Source organism: Aedes albopictus, chromosome 3 (assembly GCF_035046485.1).
Source record: "Aedes albopictus strain Foshan chromosome 3, AalbF5, whole genome shotgun sequence".
Taxonomy (NCBI): Eukaryota; Metazoa; Arthropoda; class Insecta; order Diptera; family Culicidae; genus Aedes; species Aedes albopictus.
Genome location: NC_085138.1, coordinates 402,799,859 through 402,817,603, shown reverse-complemented (window position 1 = coordinate 402,817,603; position 17,745 = coordinate 402,799,859). Strand labels below are relative to the sequence as shown.

The 17,745-nt window shown below is 37.7% G+C and overlaps 1 protein-coding gene and 1 long non-coding RNA gene across 2 annotated transcripts; one reads left to right on the top strand and one right to left on the bottom strand.

The window, feature by feature from the left end:
• Positions 1-14,674: 14,674 nt before the first annotated feature.
• Positions 14,675-15,764, bottom strand: LOC134291004 (uncharacterized). The gene is made up of 2 exons (XM_062858247.1): positions 14,767-15,764; positions 14,675-14,705 (listed from the first exon to the last, which is right to left on the bottom strand). Exons 1-2 carry the CDS (start codon positions 15,762-15,764, stop codon positions 14,675-14,677), a joined length of 1,029 nt encoding a protein of 342 aa, XP_062714231.1.
• An 83-nt stretch (positions 15,765-15,847) lies between these two features.
• LOC134289726 (uncharacterized) lies at positions 15,848-17,144 on the top strand. The gene is made up of 2 exons (XR_009998640.1): positions 15,848-16,942; positions 17,015-17,144. It is a non-coding gene; the product is annotated as an uncharacterized LOC134289726 (long non-coding RNA).
• Positions 17,145-17,745: the final 601 nt, after the last annotated feature.

Genomic DNA, 17,745 nt, shown 5'->3' with positions numbered 1-17,745 from the left:
AAGTGTAGTGACTCCACGTTTGACATAATTGCGCTACTCTCAGATGAGTACTTAGAACTCCTAATGGGACCTACGGAAGCTAATGTAATAATATAGAGAAATACAAGGAGTTGTATGTAGACCATGGCGGTTTTGTTATTTCACGGCTTGAAAGATGGCTCTTAATGATCCTTTTAGTTAACATAATACTAAGTCACCATATGGCAAGGCGAATAATATGTAGCCTTGCGTGCCAATATAGTGCTAGTGTAGAACTGACCTTTTCTATATTTGCTGTATAATAGCTCTATATGGCAAAAAAAGCGAAATATAGTGCTAATAGGTACTTGGGCAGTGACTTCTGCACAACAAAACTTGATAGGTTCAAATTACAGTACGAAGACCAAGAGTTTTTTTTTAGAGAAATCCTGTAGGAGTTCCTCGGAAATTCATATAGCTTTGTGGAAATTCTTTCAAGATTTTCGCCAGGAATTCTTTCAAGATTGCCTCCAAAACTTTTGCAGGATTTTCTTGAGCATTACTCCATGATTTCTTAGGAAATCAAACAACATTTTAAGGGTATTCATTCAGGAGTTTACCAGGCACTCCTCCAGGGTTTCTTAGGAAATTCTTTCAGGATAACACTGGCAGGAATTAGAAATATTTGTAGGAGTTCCATATTATTTCTAGGAATTCCTTTAACAGGTCTTTAGGAATTTCAACAGTTCCATGGAAATCGATCCAGGTTTTTCGTAAAACTTGTCTTTGGTATTTTTTGCGAATCCCTCCATTGATTCCTCATGGATACTTGCAGAAGCTCCACGGGTTTCATGAAAAGATTCACCACGAATTTAACCCTCTAATACCCAATCCCGCCTCTAGACGGGGTATAGTTTGAGCATTTTTGTAATTTTTGTTTCATGCAAAACCAATTTTTTTATATTTTTGGCTGATATTTAGGACTGTTCTGTATATCTCAAAATGGCTTTTGGTGTATTTTAAAGCGTAGTTACATTTTTTAAAAATCATTGAAAAATTGATGTTTTAGTCACCTTCTGGAAGTCATTGTTTATTTTGTATTGAATCGCTACAATTAACATATTTTAAATTTTTCCCAAATCATTCTATCCTTGTTTAATAGTTTAAGGGAATCGAATACACTCTAAAATTATTTTCCTTGAAATTACACGGAAAATAAAATTTTCTCTGAAATTTTTTTTAAATAATAATATTTTAACAATAATCAAAAAATCTCAAAATGTTTTCATCTCAAAAAATCCGTTCCCCAAATTGGCTTCCAGGAAAAATATAAAAGTGTGGGGATGTTCAAAAACAAAAATTAGAAAAATCAAAAAACTGAAATTCACGAAATCGAGAATTAAAAAGAATCATCTTCCAAAACATCTTTAAATCGATTTTAGATGACGGAAAATGATATTTAGATCAAAATAAAAAATTTGGGTATTAGAGGGTTAAGTGAACATATCTCCAGGATTTCTCTGGGAATTTTTCTGATATCCCTGGAAATTCCTCCATAATTCATCCACAATTTTCCACGATTTCCACTAAATTTATTTCAGGAAATCTTAGAAAGTCCTCCGGCATTCACGTAAAAATCCCTCCAGGATTTCCCTAGGAATTCTTCTAGGATATTCCCATAAATTCCGCCACGAGTTCCCCGGGAATAATTCTACGAATTCCACGGAAATTCCTCCAGAACTTCCCTGGGATTTTCCCCCAGATATCTATTAGGATATCGCGAGGATGTCCCCAGAAAATCTAAAAAAAATGAACCAAAAACTCAACCAGCATTTTCATGAGAATTGGGTGTTCTCCGGGAATTACTGCAGTAGTCCCTCGGAGATTCCAGCAGGACTTAGTCGGGAATTTCATTCCATTGGACCCCAACATATATTCTCGTATATCTCGTGATCTTTACTTTTTAGAAGGGTGATGTTTTCAGCAAAGATGTTAGGTATGTCAAGGCCTATCTAATGGTAAACAATTTAGTACAGAAAATTACCGCTAGGTGGCGCTAGAGAGCATTCCAAAATGCTTCCAATCAATAGAATAAAACGAACCTAGCAACAGACAAGACGCTCAAATCAATAGGGTAAATGGCACTTCTGTAGATGGGTAGACATACACGTCCTACGGCTCAAAAGGGGTCGTTCAAATATTACGTAACGAAAGGAGGAGCGGGAAGGAGTCAAGCGCTGTGTTACACTTTATACAAAATTTCAAAATTTTCCAAAAAAAAAAATGTTTCGTGGGGTAGAGATGCGTTCTATTTTTTTAATTCAGCGTTACGTATTATTTGAATTAACCCAAAGAGACATCACAGACAAACAGATGTAATACTGATGAAAAAACATCTCATATATCGCAAGATCCTGACTACTAGTACAGTTGGTGTCTTCGACAAAGTTGATTGCTTGGGCAAGGGCTTACAGATGATGGACCGTTTGATTTGACACTTCACCACAAAGCGTCGCTAGTGAACATACAAATACTATATCGCATATATTTCAGGAACTGATTACTTAGAAATATGGTGTCTTTGGAGCAGTGATGGAATTACTCTCCTCATGAAGCAATTCGCGAGTGTAAAGCAAACACAAGGTTTACTCACGATTCCGAGAGAAAACAGTGTGTGAGTTTATTCGCACCCGCCTGCTTCGTGAGTAAGAAGCAAAACAAAAACAGAAACACTCATGAGCTTTTATTCGTGAAGAACTAGTGGAGGTGCGGGAAGTGCATTTTGTAGTGGTTATAATAACAAATCCAGTTATTATCCAACATAAACTAATGCTTTATGCTTCATTGTTCTTGAAAAGCAGCACTGTCAGTCGTTAAAATGCGTTTTGCGTCAAAATGCAAAAAAAACTCACGAAGCTTCGCGAATCACATGCGAGTGCTTGCCAGCTTCGTTTACTCACGAATAAAGAAGTGCTAGTATTCTCGGGCCCCTGTTGTTCACGAGTATGTTTGTTTTTGTTTGTGTCTGCTCAGCTGCAATCTTCATCATTTTCCATCCCTGCTTTGGAGTTGTTCGGTAGGTTAAACATTCACAGTTGATGAGCCATTTGATTCGGAACTCTGCCATTAGATGGCGCTAATGAGCATGTGCAGTATATATCTGTCGTACATTGGGATTATTATTATTAATAGAGATTTTTATAGTAAATTTAGAGTGTACCAATAGATCACGACGTTGCACAACCCAGAAATACTGGTGCTAGTTAGCATTTAAATTTTATGACTACCAGGGGAAATTCTTGCATCATGGAAGGAACTCCAAGAGGAATACCGGAAGGGATTCCGAGGGATCCTATCTATGAATTCTTAGTTTAATCGCTGGTGGAGTTCTAAAACAATCCCTGGAGAAATTACTGAAAAAAAATCCGGAGGATAAGTGGATTTTCTAGATAAAGCCCTGGAGAAGCATTGGCAATAATCACTGAAAGAATCCCTGTATTAATTTTCGAAAAAAAAAATTCAAAGAAAAGTTTCTTCAGAAATTCCGGAAGAAATTCCTGAAGGTATCCGTATGGGAATTCCTGGAGCAATCATCGTCGGAATTATTAGTGACAATTTTGTAGTACCGTCAAATGGGGTAACTTGCAACACTTTTCGACTTTGAAGCAATATCATTGGAAATCTAAACATTTGAAACATCCTGTGAAGCATCGTGTACGCTAATTACCCCGAGTAGAATACTATGCAGCACTTGGTTTACCAAAATACGTTGCCACCTAATCAGGAGGTGCGAAATACATGATTGTTGCAAGTTTCCCCATCTGTGGGGTAACTTGCAACATAGGACATGAAGCTAAGTTAGCTATCACTAAACAGCACTAACATTCTAGTATTTAGTTATATTGTAAATTTTTGATGTTATGCATGAAACATACCATGAAAAGATGTACACTAACCAATTGACATATATTTTTTCATGAAAGGATTGATAGTTATTGCAAGCGAAAGTATATCTTTTAGCAACAGGTCTCACGTCCCTCAAACACAAAATATATATGATTCTCGTGACTTGGCACTCATTACAAAATGTCAAAAATGATTATTGTCATTTCTTAAAAAGGTAGAGTGAGTCATCTTCAAGTAGCCTTCAGTATGAAGTGGTGTTTGACAATTTCAGCTAAATTAACATGATTGAAACACACCTACTCTACTTTGTAAATGTCAAACTCGCTAATTTGGGTATTAAACTGAAATAATTTACTCCATCTAGGTTCAGAATTGATGTTGATGATTTGTAAAGCAATCACGCGTTCATAAACAAAAATTGAACTTTTAACATGATGAAACATGAATGAAACTTCAAAATGTGGTATTTTCTCACAATGTTTGAAGGCCACGGCAAAAAAAAAATGTAAAAAATGAATTGTTATTTGAAAATGAACGCGTTACGTAATCAATAAATGATCCATTTTGGTTATTTCTGTCAAATATATCGTGAAATGAAGATAAATAATAGAACCCCATAGTGGTTGTCGAATATAATAATGATTTTTTTGCATTACTTAGTCGATAAGTTTATCAAACTTTTATCGTTTAGATAAGCTTACTATTAGGTACCCTAACTGCAAGCAAGGTCATCAGACTTATCGCACTTACCATAAGGGAGAGGTCAAGCACGATTTTCATACTTGTTTTTATGGCATAAAATGAGCAATCCGTTTTAACAGTGTAGCTAAACCATAAACAAAGAAACAAAGCTAATTTTTATACTAAATCGATCTTTAATACACATAATCTCTATAATCGAAATAGTAGGGCATACTAGTTTTCATTATTATTAGAAAATGCTTCACATTTAGTGTATGTCATCGTGTTGCAAGTTACACCGCTGTTGCAAGTAACCCGTTTGACGGTACCCCTGATGAAATTACTGGAACATCATAAAGACATCCTGAGAAAATTCCCGAGAAATACCCGGAGCCCAAAAGGAATTTGTAGAAAAATAGGGTACATGTACCGTTCCTTGGCCTAATTTGCAAGCCGCCTTGACAATTTTGACCATGACTCATGAATTAATAGCACTAGAAATAATATGTTGACCCTATTGCACACTGTAGGCAGTACATGTTTCTCCAAATGAAAGTAAACTTACGTAAATATTTAAGAATTCACCTAATTAAGCTGAATAGATTCTATCTATTCTATCTAATCTGATCTATTTTTTTCAATATTTCTACTGAAGTATTATCTCTGTTTGTTAACCAATCTTACTTTTAAATTACATTTTCGGAGCCTAATTTTCATAAAACTAAAAATAAATCACTTAAACTAAAGTTCTTTCTTAATTTAGTAACGAAAATAACGCAAACCTATTATTGTGTTATATTTTTATGTCACCGCACACAAAATCCTTCTTTCTGCTCGTTCTGGCTGATTCTTACGAAAGCAATGTTGTTGACGTCCCTTTATCGGTGTTTTTGACGTCACTTTACTGATGGGCCAAGATTTGGGTACATAGTGAAAAAAATGTACTCAATATTCGGCCCACATTCAATTTGTAAAATAGTTATTATACGTTGAAAACAAATACACAAGTTCAAAATAGCGTCTTTGACCGTCGCATCAAATGTTCATTTATTGAAAAGTCAATTCGAAATGTTCCAGAATCATGCCATTTATGATCATGTGTATAAGGAGTGTATCGGAAAGTAGTTGAAAATGTTCAGAATGCTCTATCTCGAAGCTGGGTTGGTCTTTTCATTTCGGTTCTTCTATGAAATCTTCACAATATAGTTAAGTTTAGAATACCTTGGAAAAATTTGGAAAATGTTTAGTATTATTGAAAATATGGTTAAATGAATACACCTAACAAAATAAAAATCTGCACAAAATGCAGTTTTGTTAAGATTTTTCAACATTTCAAAAATCTGTAGCGAGTAAAATTTGTACGATAAAAAATCTGAAAAATATTGATGCTTGTTAACAGTTATGTACACATAACATATCATTCAACACCGACTTTCAAAATTCATATTTTCGATAGAAAAATCTCCTATATCTACAAAATGGTCCACTCCAAAAAACGTCTATTTTTTGGTCAAACTTTGAAGTTCTGCTTTTAATATCTTAAAAGGTTATGACATTATTTTTTTTGCCCTAACTTACTCGTCCATAAATTAAAAAACATACCCTATTTAAAAAAATGCGAATATTTCATTTTATGTATTTTTTATTTGCGTAAACATGATTTTGAGGAGCATAGAAAAAGGGGGTTCCTCAAAAATGGCCTTTTTTTAATTTTTAAGAATTGCGCTTAAATGCAGTGGAGATTTTTCTTGTAAAAAATAATTTGCCTATATCATGAGGATTCTTTAGCTTATTATATTTGCACAAAAAAGTTAACAATTTTCGAACATTTTCGAACTTTTTTCGCAATTTCAATTTTTTAGAAGGTGTGCAAAAATTTAAAAACATGCGTTCAGTAATCTAGGTTAAAAACCCAGTTAAAAGAACATTTTTAGAAAATCATAAAAGTCATTTTTTTTTTCAAGGATTTATACAGTACATATCTCCAAAAATAAAATTACTTAAAAGTTGTATTAAACTATTTTTGAGGCTATTTTAAACATTTTCAACTACTTTACGATACACTCCTTAGACTACCCACTAAGCCGAAGAATCATGGCGTCTACAAAAGCTTTACAAAGTGACATTTTCATTCAATTTTAATACTCTAAAGTGCTAAAATTGAAACGAAATGTTACAGTTGTTTGGCGCATAGCTTTTCCGATATCCAGATATGCGTGTTTCTTTGAGTTTTTGGTTTACATTGAGATAGGCCGAACGAGGGGACTATGCCAACGAAGCATCCCGATACCCTACCTGAAGAATCCTTGGAAGGAATCAAGTGAGGTGTTTTCGGACAAAGTTTTTATTCAGATAAGCTGGCTCTCAATAATTTGCGTGATTTTGTCAAAGATGTCGACTTTGTGGGTAGGAGTATTAATCACTAATAACTACATCAACAGGTAACGCTTAGTCAAACGAACATCTTTACAGAAAATACCAAAATTATATCTTTTCGTTCCACTGAGATATCGGCGAAATAAATTGATTGTGCAGAAGCGCCATCTAGTGAGATGATTTCAAACCAAAGATTATTGAAATGAAAAAAAGTCATCAACATAGAATATTTTCTCTCGATCGAAATATCAAGTACCTAACAAATGCATATTAGGTACATTTTTGAAATATTTTTAATTCAAAAGTCTTCTCCATTTGTAATCTTTGAAGCTATCTATACTTTCGCCACCTGGTGAGTCAATTGTGAAGTAAATCCATCAAATAAGAAGTATTGGTATTGTTTGTCATTATATTGCATCAAGACATTCACCTCAAAAGAAGTTTACATTTTTTTAGACGTTTGTCACTCAGGGTGTCTAGGATGGCGAGCGAATATGTATCTATTGGCGCCATCTTGCTGAAAAACATCAGCATAATTTCTATTATCAAATAGGTTTTGGTGTACTAAACTCTTTTGCCGAAGACACGAACATTCTATGCATTTAGAATATCAAGATATTCAAGCTTTCAATCCGTAATTTGAATACACACTAGCGCCATCTACTGGGCTTATTTCGATTCAATTAATTTATCATAAGATTGCCCTTGGTCTGCAGAACAATTTTGTCGAAGACAGCATTATTGTAGGAAGTCATGATCAAAAGATACAATCATTTGTGCCGTGGGGTCCAATGGACCCCAGGGGTACAAAATCGCCCGGTTCAATTTTGACATCAAGAATAATCCATAGAACGCCATGAAACTATTGGTATTTTTGCACAAATAACTCATCGCGATGTAGTTTGAAGGTACTGTGAAAATGGGGCCGATATGTCAATCCAAACTTGTTTGCGACAACTTCAAAGTGGCTTTGGGGTCCAAAGGACCCCAGGTATCCATTATAGGGTTAACTAACCAAGAATTTCTGCAGGGATTCCCCGCAAAACCCTCCAAGAGTTACTCTTAAATTCCTCCAGGGCTTCCCTGAATATATCTCAAGGACTTCTCGTAGATTTTTCCTGTAGGAGTTTTCCGGAAATTTCTGCTCGAGTTTTTTCTAGCAATTTCTTGCAGGAGTTTTTCGGGATTTCTAAAAAAAATCTTCAAGAAGTTTCGTTCTTTTTCACGAAGGTATTCCTCCAGAAGTTCCTCGGTAATTCTCTAAGGAAAAGATTGTATTTCCTATCCTATGCAAACTTTGAACCGCTTACGCTAAAATATATCTTAGCAAAAAATTCTGAAAATTACACCCAACGTAAAAAAATTAACAAATAAATATCTATTTCATTTCACTGAATTGCATACCAAAGAATTTATTGTAAAGATTGTTGAATGCAAGCTTCATACTGAGAGCAAGCTGTAAATTTAAAAACTGATGGAAAAATTTATGCTGTATAACAGGATCCTTTTGTTACAGGTTATATGATGTAACAATTAATTTTAACTGTGAAGATTCACCGATTGCGCTGAAAATTCGCTCATAAGGGACCTAAATGGAATCCGAAAAGTCGACTGGAGCGAGCGTTTGTTTTTTTTTTGTCCCATGCAATTAGATATTCAGAGCACTAGTGGCCATCCATAAAATACATCTTACTAAGAAGGATGAGGGGGTCTTCTCAAATATGTGACAAGCATTGTTTTAAGTATACGAAAGAAGTAAAGAATTAAAAATTCCTATTTTTTACGTGACATTTTGCCTGTCCTAAACAATGTTCTGCCCCACTGTGTGTGCTAATGTTCTCCTGAAAGAGCACGCCGTGAGATCAGAAACTAAGAGTAGGCAACTAACATCGAGGGTGAGAGGTCTTTTAACGAAAGTTTGACACTTCGTTTTCTCATAGCTAGAAACAAAATGTTGAGAAAGTCCAAATGCAATCAAGATTGAGATCGACAATTATCTTTAGCTAAACTATTCTCTAATCGCTCTAATGCAACTGATGATTGGCACTGGGGAAATTTCCCATCTTGATTGTTGATGACCCATGCTATACATTACTACATACGTACATACACGGGTAATCATCACTTCTTCGCGTCATCCATCACACCGCCGTCACCTTCTATCGTGAGATAGCGAGAGTGAGAGGTGAGAGCATCACCATTACATCGAACGTAACTGCTGGTCAATGATGAAAAGTGCAAAAATCGATAATGAATATCGAAAGTGGTTTCGGTGGAATCATTAATCATCCGGCTGTGTTACGAGACGAATGTCGGAGCACACTGCACACTGTACCTACATGACTACGTGAGCACGCCGTCGTTGTCGCGGTCAAAGACACGAGTGACGTGAGATGAAAAACACATCATTTTCTTGGATTATGGGAACAGGGTTTAAAATGCACGGTTGGTATGAAATAATTAGGACATGATAGCTCATTTAATTTTTATATATATGAAATTTTTACATATATGAAATTGACATTCACGAAAAGCCCTTCAATTAACAACTGGTGGATTTAAGTTGAAAAGAGGCAGGCCAAGTTCCAGAGGATACTTAGAGCCAGAAGAGGAAGACAACAAAGAAAATTGTTAGCTTTTGGTTTTTTACTTTCTTGTTCATATGATTCCAAAGAGATTGAGAAACAAATGGAGGCGCAGGATTGTTGATGCCTAATGCTGCATGTTAAGATTCACAACCGTTGGAATCGAACACGACGATGAAAAAGCATTATTAGTTTTAAAATTGTGCGCACTCAGCCAAGTTTAGTTACCATTGAAAACGAAGAAACACTGAGAAATGGTATTTTACCTCACCTTACTCTACTTAGCTAACCACGGATGGACGCGGCTTATAGATTTACTACTGGCCAATCCGAAACACTCAGGCTCACTTGGCTGTGCAATGTAGTGCGCCAAGAGTCGATTGGCTTGATGCCCCTATGACGAAACAACAAGGGTAGGGTAGGGAATGGCAATGTCGCAGCCGCAAGGTAAACTTGTTTTCTCAACTGTAAAGGCTTTCTATAAGACGGCGACTTTGGACATCGGAAAGCATCACCCAGTTAGTAGACACCTTCTGTCTGGCGATGAATCAACCAATCGCCATCGAAAGTCGCATAGCCTTTGTCCAACATTTCAAACATTTTGTTTCGAATATCATAGGAAACAGAAAACGATTTGTATAACCCTTAGCTTATTAAGATAAGATCTCACTTACTAGAACGTTTCAAAATGCAAAAGAATGTTGCATTCAAAAGATGACGAAGGATTCCACTAAACCTTTTCAGACGTAGGGCTGCAAAGTGTGAGTGAACTTGCATTCCATAGTTAGCAAAAACTGAGCAAAAACAAGCCCAGGTTGGTTACATTCCATTGCGGTTTTTCACATTGCCAATATCATCGGACAGACAGTGCATCTGCAATCAACATCTTCGATGATGGTGTTATCGATATGGCACGATTTTGTACGTTCACTGAACTGTACCTAATGGAGAACTGATGGATTCCTATCACGGCGATGACTTTCTCGGAATCGTGATCGGACGGTGTAGTAGCGATGATTGGTGACTTATCGAGTTATTGCTGGATAACTGGTTTCAATGGTAGGTAGTTAGTTATGTTTGTTGGTTGGAAGAAATTATTTTGAATAATTCAATGCTTTCTCGTGCAGCCATTCCATAGAAAATCGATATACTTCAACATCGAATATCGTGATACCAGGTGGGGTTTTAGTTCATCGAAAATAAATAGACCGTATTTTTTTTTCGCCGTTTTAGAGTGACCATTTTTAAGGTATAGTTATGGTGGTCCAAAATCAAGATTTTACGAAACCAAAAATTTTCAAAAAAAACGTAACGTTCGATCGAGTTGGACGATTACAAATTTCTTTTGGTTCTGTTTGAAACATATTGAATTGTAGTTTTCAAGTATAATATGTTGAATGGGCCAAATTCAATTAAGGTGCAATGAAATATATTTGTTTTTTTATACATGATTTTTTGAATGTAAAAATCCATATTTTTTAATACTAGTTATTCTTAAATTTTGTTATTTTGTAAATCCCCATAAAAACATCAGGATCACTAAATATACAATGCAATTTTTATTTAGCGATCCCTGGTGGCTTTTTGTATCCATAGTTTTATAAGAATTCAAAATATAATTAATTTTATGAAAGTGTCTAGTGTGGGAAAATGTGGTTTTTACTTAAGGTGATACGGGACGCCGTGTTATTTTTCCTATCTTCCCTTTCTTTCTAACAATTTGCCTCGCGATTTTGAAGATGGTAATCTCGATTTCTATCGCACAGAAGAGGCTGAAAAACAATCAGCATATGCATTGCAAGTGAGCATACACAATGATAGGTTTTTGTTCCATAATATGAAGTAGAATCTGAGATTACCATCTTAGTAGCAACAGAGCAATGGCGGATATTTCCTCGATCGTCCCGTTCGCCCTTAATCGGTTGTGTGTTGCTCGCTTACTTTGCCGCGCGCTGGAGCTCTCCTGTCTCTCACGCTCTGTCGTATGCACTCTCTCGGTGCTTGTCTCCGTGCTTTGCACTTGGCTTGATACTACGCATGATTGGACAAATTTCGAATGAAACGACCCATCACTTGTCAACCCTTGACAAGCTTAACAACTTTGCCGAAAACACAAACTCTTCAATTAATTTATTAAGTGATTTTTTCTGTTTGGTGACAAGCACAGTCCCAAGCACCGAGCATTACTCCCTGCGCCGTAGAGGTAGTGCTGCGATTGTCTCTCGCACAATTACGAAAGCTCTCACTCATACGTCTCTTGTCTCTCGGCAAAACGGGAGATAAGCACTTGAGATTGTGTGAAGCACATGCTTTTTTCGCACCGCACGGTGCATGCCGCCAATCCCTGGCTGGTACGTCTCTTTTCAGTTAGAAATATAAAATAAAAAAGGGCGTTCCTTTGTTACCGAGACCATAAAAACGAGTCGGGAAACCATATGTTGACCGCATTGTTATGTTGACCGATTCTCGCTTATTAATGAACGGTTCATATTTGTAGTTGAATTTTTCATTTATCTATTTTCAAATTTTCATTTTTAAATTTCATGAAAATTTTCAGAAGATTTTTTCAGGGGTTCTCGGGAGCTTCCAAGGGAGGTTTCAGGTATGCTCAGAGGCATTTCAAGGCTCTCCAGGAAATTTTAGAAGAATTCCAAAAGGATATCCGAGGAGAGGGGACGTCCCTGAAATTCCTTGTGTCCTAGAACATCTTTGGATCGCTCCAGAAACTTCTCGGAATCTTCTGAAACGCCTCTGGAAATTTTCTGAAAGCGCTTGAAACCCTTTGGAACGTCCTTGACCTTTTTTAAATTCCCTGAGTTTCCCTGGAACACGCTGAAACTCATGCAACACTCCTGGATGGAACGCTCTGTAACCCCCTGATACACCCATGAAACGCTCCTAAACTCCACAAAAACACCTGGTAAACCCTCAAAATTCCTTGAAACCCCTGAAACTCCCTTGAAACCACTGGAACACACCTGAGATCACTGGAACACCACTGAAACCTCTGGAACTCTTCTGAAACCTTTTGAATATCACTGGATCGCCCCTGAGACCCCCTGGAACACCACTGAAACCTTCTGGAACACATTCCTCTGAACGCCCTGGAAAACTCTTGAAAATCCTCATTCGCAGAAATGCCTCTGAACCTCTGGAACGCCCTTCAAACCCTTTGGGACATCCCTGAAACCTTTAACCCAACAAACACGAAAAAGAAGATGATAAGCCAAGGGGCACTTGATCCCTCTTTTACCTCGCTTTTTCTTGAGTTTATCAAACAGAATAAGCGAGATAAAAAAGAGAAAGCTGCGCTCGCTAGTGCCTGAAACGCCCATAAAACTCATAAACACTCCTGAAACCCCTTGAAATATCCCCAGAACGCACATTAACCTCCCTGAAACACAGTTGAAACGCCCCTGAAACCCCTTGAAATTCCGTGAGAGCATCTGGAATACCTCTGGAATTGGGACGTCTGTGAAACGTCCCTGAATCACTTGACTATCACGCTGAGGACCTGGGATCGAATCCAACTCCCGACAAACTCACAAAATGTGAGTTCTTCTTTCGGAAGGGAAGTAAAGCTTGGATTCCCGTCCCTAGATGAACTAGCCTAGGGCTAAATCTCTCGTTAATACAGATAAAAAAAAACATTTCAAATAGAAACAAATCATGGCTTACGCAGCAATTTAAACTGTTTAGGGGATTCTCGAAGAGAAGGTAATTTTAAACATTGCATAAGTATTCAGGACGTCCTCCCGGTTCTTGTAGCGACCTTGGTATTTATTATAGGTTTAAAAGACACTACACCTGTTTTCGGGTGGCTTTTCAGTCTAGCGTAAAATCAAGACAAGTGCTACTTGTTTAATTCCGACGTTTCGGCCATTGGACTCGGCCTTCCTCAGGGGATCTGTTAATTTATTATTAAGACATGACATTATACATTTAAATTTGACGAAACACTTTTTTACAAAAAACTCACATAAACTTGCACCGTCCCTCGTATGCTGCTAAAAGCTTTGCGCTGAATTGTCAGTTTTAATAAAGTTCTTTTCCTGGACACCTAGTTTTAAAATGTATAACAGTTAGTTGTGCAAAGCTTTTGCCTACCTCTATCTGGTGTACCGCATTTGGTTTGGTTTCGCGGTTGCGTTGGTGGATAGTCGTACGAAACATACGAAAACTAAAAACCTGACTAGCTACTATGACACAAAAATGGACACTAATATACAGAGAGATCTAAACTAAATGGAGAACAATAATGTATGTGTATAATTAATAGAGATTGTTACTGTGTATGGTGAGAGGGAGAATTTCTGTTTTGCTTATTATTCATGGGTGGTATTGGTTGGCTCTGGTATTGTGGGCTTGTAGTGGATTGTTGTTGGTTGATCCGGGCTATTGGAGGGGTTGACGTTGAGGGTGGTGGGGTGTTTGTTTTGATTCTGCTTCTGGATTTTGTTGCTATCGTTTGGAGTAAACCGGTGTATATTGCACTTATTCCTTCTGTGTCGGTCCTGTAGTTGACTGTTGATGGTGTGTTCTGGATGTGGAGGCATTCTAGCATTGGAAGACGAGATGCTGCAAGCGAACGATCGATGATCTTGGTTTGATCCAATCCAAATTGGTGTTTGTATTTTATACAGTGATCTACCAATGCTGTTTTGTTACTAAAACCACTGCTTCATCATTGTTTGTGTATCCTTGTTCCAATAGTCTGTTGAGCTTGTTTATATTCGACTTGTGTCCACTGAGTCTGGTTTTCAGTTTATTGGACGTCATGCCTATATAACATCTATCACAGTTCTGGCAGGGGATGTTATAGATCACATTGTGTTGTAGCATTGATTCGACTGGATCTTTAACTTTAGTGTAAACAGTCTTGGCAGTCTTAGCGTTCTGATTGGCGATTTTGATACGAGGATAGTCTTTTTTCAGGCATTTGGCGATTGATTCACTCAGCTGCGGAATGTACGGAAGCGCTACGTAGCAATCAATGCCAATGTGGTCTTCTATTTCAGGCTCAACTCGAGTTAGACTGTTGGAACCGAAAGATCGATAGAGTAATCGATTTATCAATGACGGGGGATAGTTGTTGCGTCGAAGCTGTGTGTGTACTACTCGTTTGATTTGGTCTACGTTGGGGGTGGATGTTAACCCTATTACACGTTTTATGAAGTTGGCGACGACGTTGACCTTTTGCTGGATGGGATGGAACGAATGGTAGTTGAGCAGCCTGCCCGACGAAATTGGCTTGCTGTACCATTCGGTCGACAATGTTTGGTCATCATTTCTGATAACCAGTATGTCGAGGAAAGGGAGGCGGCCGTTGTTTTCTTCCTCCACGGTAAATTGTAGGCGTTCGTTGTAGTTGTTGAATGCTTCTAGTGTGGCTTGGACTTTGTCTCTGGGTAGAACGATGAAAAAGTCATCTACGTATTTCTTAAGGAACAGTATTACGAAATCTAGGCTCTGTACGACTGTTGTTATCAGTTTGTTAAGCACTATGTCCGCCAGTATTGGCGATAGCGGGCTTCCCATAGCTGTGCCGAATTTTTGCGAGTATATTTGGGAACGAAACATAAAATAGCTGTTGTCCAAACAAAAATTCACGATTTCAAGGAAGAGATACATATTGATCTGTGTGTGTTCCTTGATACGGTCCCAATCTTCTCTAATGGCCCGGAGAATCAGTTCTTTCGGGACGTTTGTAAAGAGAGAAATCACGTCGAACGAGACTATGACGTGATCTTCAGGAACCTTCAAGTGTTTGATTTCAGCTGCAAACGTGAATGAGTCACGAATGTTGTACTCACAGTTGGTGGCTGCCTGGATGATGTTGCTAACATATTTGGAGAGTTGATAAGTTGGACTTGTTATGTTCGGCACTACTGGTCGCAGAGGAAGCTCCGGCTTATGCGCCTTCGGTAAACCGTAAATACGGGGACAAATAGCCGTATTACTTTTCAACCGGTATGCCTGTTGTGCATCGATGAGCTTTAGATCCATCAGCCTCTTGACGAATTGATTGTTCTTGGATTCGATGCTGCCAGTTGGATCCCTATTCAACTTTTCGTAGGTGTTCTCATCATCCACCAGCTGCTTCATTTTCCGGTCGTAGTCATCGAGCTCCATAATGACCGTTTTGTTCCCTTTGTCGGACCGAACAATGCAGATGTCTGGATTGTCTGCAAGGAAACGTCGTGTAGTCCTAACGGCTGAGCTGCAAAATCTGGATGTCGAATTGTTGTTCGCTGGCATTCTGGATCGATTGAGGAAGTTCTGTATTCGATTGACAATCTGACAACGGCTTCGACGCAACAACTATCCCCCGTCATTGATAAATCGATTACTCTATCGATCTTTCGGTTCCAACAGTCTAACTCGAGTTGAGCCTGAAATAGAAGACCACATTGGCATTGATTGCTACGTAGCGCTTCCGTACATTCCGCAGCTGAGTGAATCAATCGCCAAATGCCTGAAAAAAAGACTATCCTCGTATCAAAATCGCCAATCAGAACGCTAAGACTGCCAAGACTGTTTACACTAAAGTTAAAGATCCAGTCGAATCAATGCTACAACACAATGTGATCTATAACATCCCCTGCCAGAACTGTGATAGATGTTATATAGGCATGACGTCCAATAAACTGAAAACCAGACTCAGTGGACACAAGTCGAATATAAACAAGCTCAACAGACTATTGGAACAAGGATACACAAACAATGATGAAGCAGTGGTTAATATTAGTAACAAAACAGCATTGGTAGATCACTGTATAAAATACAAACACCAATTTGGATTGGATCAAACCAAGATCATCGATCGTTCGCTTGCAGCATCTCGTCTTCCAATGCTAGAATGCCTCCACATCCAGAACACACCATCAACAGTCAACTACAGGACCGACACAGAAGGAATAAGTGCAATATACACCGGTTTACTCCAAACGATAGCAACAAAATCCAGAAGCAGAATCAAAACAAACACCCCACCACCCTCAACGTCAACCCCTCCAATAGCCCGGATCAACCAACAACAATCCACTACAAGCCCACAATACCAGAGCCAACCAATACCACCCATGAATAATGAGCAAAACAGAAATTCTCCCTCTCACCATACACAGTAACAATCTCTATTAATTATACACATACATTATTGTTCTCCATTTAGTTTAGATCTCTCTGTATATTAGTGTCCATTTTTGTGTCATAGTAGCTAGTCAGGTTTTTAGTTTTCGTATGTTTCGTACGACTATCCACCAACGCAACCGCGAAACCAAACCAAATGCGGTACACCAGATAGAGGTAGGCAAAAGCTTTGCACAACTAACTGTTATACATTTTAAAACTAGGTGTCCAGGAAAAGAACTTTATTAAAACTGACAATTCAGCGCAAAGCTTTTAGCAGCATACGAGGGACGGTGCAAGTTTATGTGAGTTTTTTGTAAAAAAGTGTTTCGTCAAATTTAAATGTATAATGTCATGTCTTAATAATAAATTAACAGATCCCCTGAGGAAGGCCGAGTCCAATGGCCGAAACGTCGGAATTAAACAAGTAGCACTTGTCTTGATTTTACGCTAGACTGAAAAGCCACCCGAAAACAGTTCATTCTACAGTCGAACCTAATTCAAAGACACTACACCGTCTTCGGCCAGAGGCCGCACCAAGGGCCGCACAGACTGAACATTACACCTAGCATTACACTAACATTAGGCAACGGACACCACATATAACACCTAGCGATCCAGTGGAGAATTTTCCGTTCCGACTGGAACGGGAATCGAACCCACACTCTGAAGCTTACGAAACGGATAGATGAACGAAAAACATTTTCCACTACAACAAAAAAAAAAAAAAAAATCAGAAGACACCTTGATCCATACTCTACATGTGTATGGAAGCCGATTTTGAAAATATTGCTTCGTTATTTAATAAAAAATCAAAAACCAAAAAGTGAGGAAATGCTTCCAGTTTCGCCTTAATAGCAATGCTGGTTTGGTTACTGTGTGCCATTACAGGCACAGTAATAAAAGCAGTCAAATAACAATGCAACCTAATGCAAATTTTATATAACAATGATGTTGGAAATAAAAATTTTACATCCGAATGTTATTAAATAAGGTGTACAATAATATAAGACCAACTTTGTTGAAAATAAATAAAAACAAGATTCGCTAGAGTCGAAAATGTGCATAAATGGAGCAAAAAGTATGCAATTTTTTACTATGACCATCT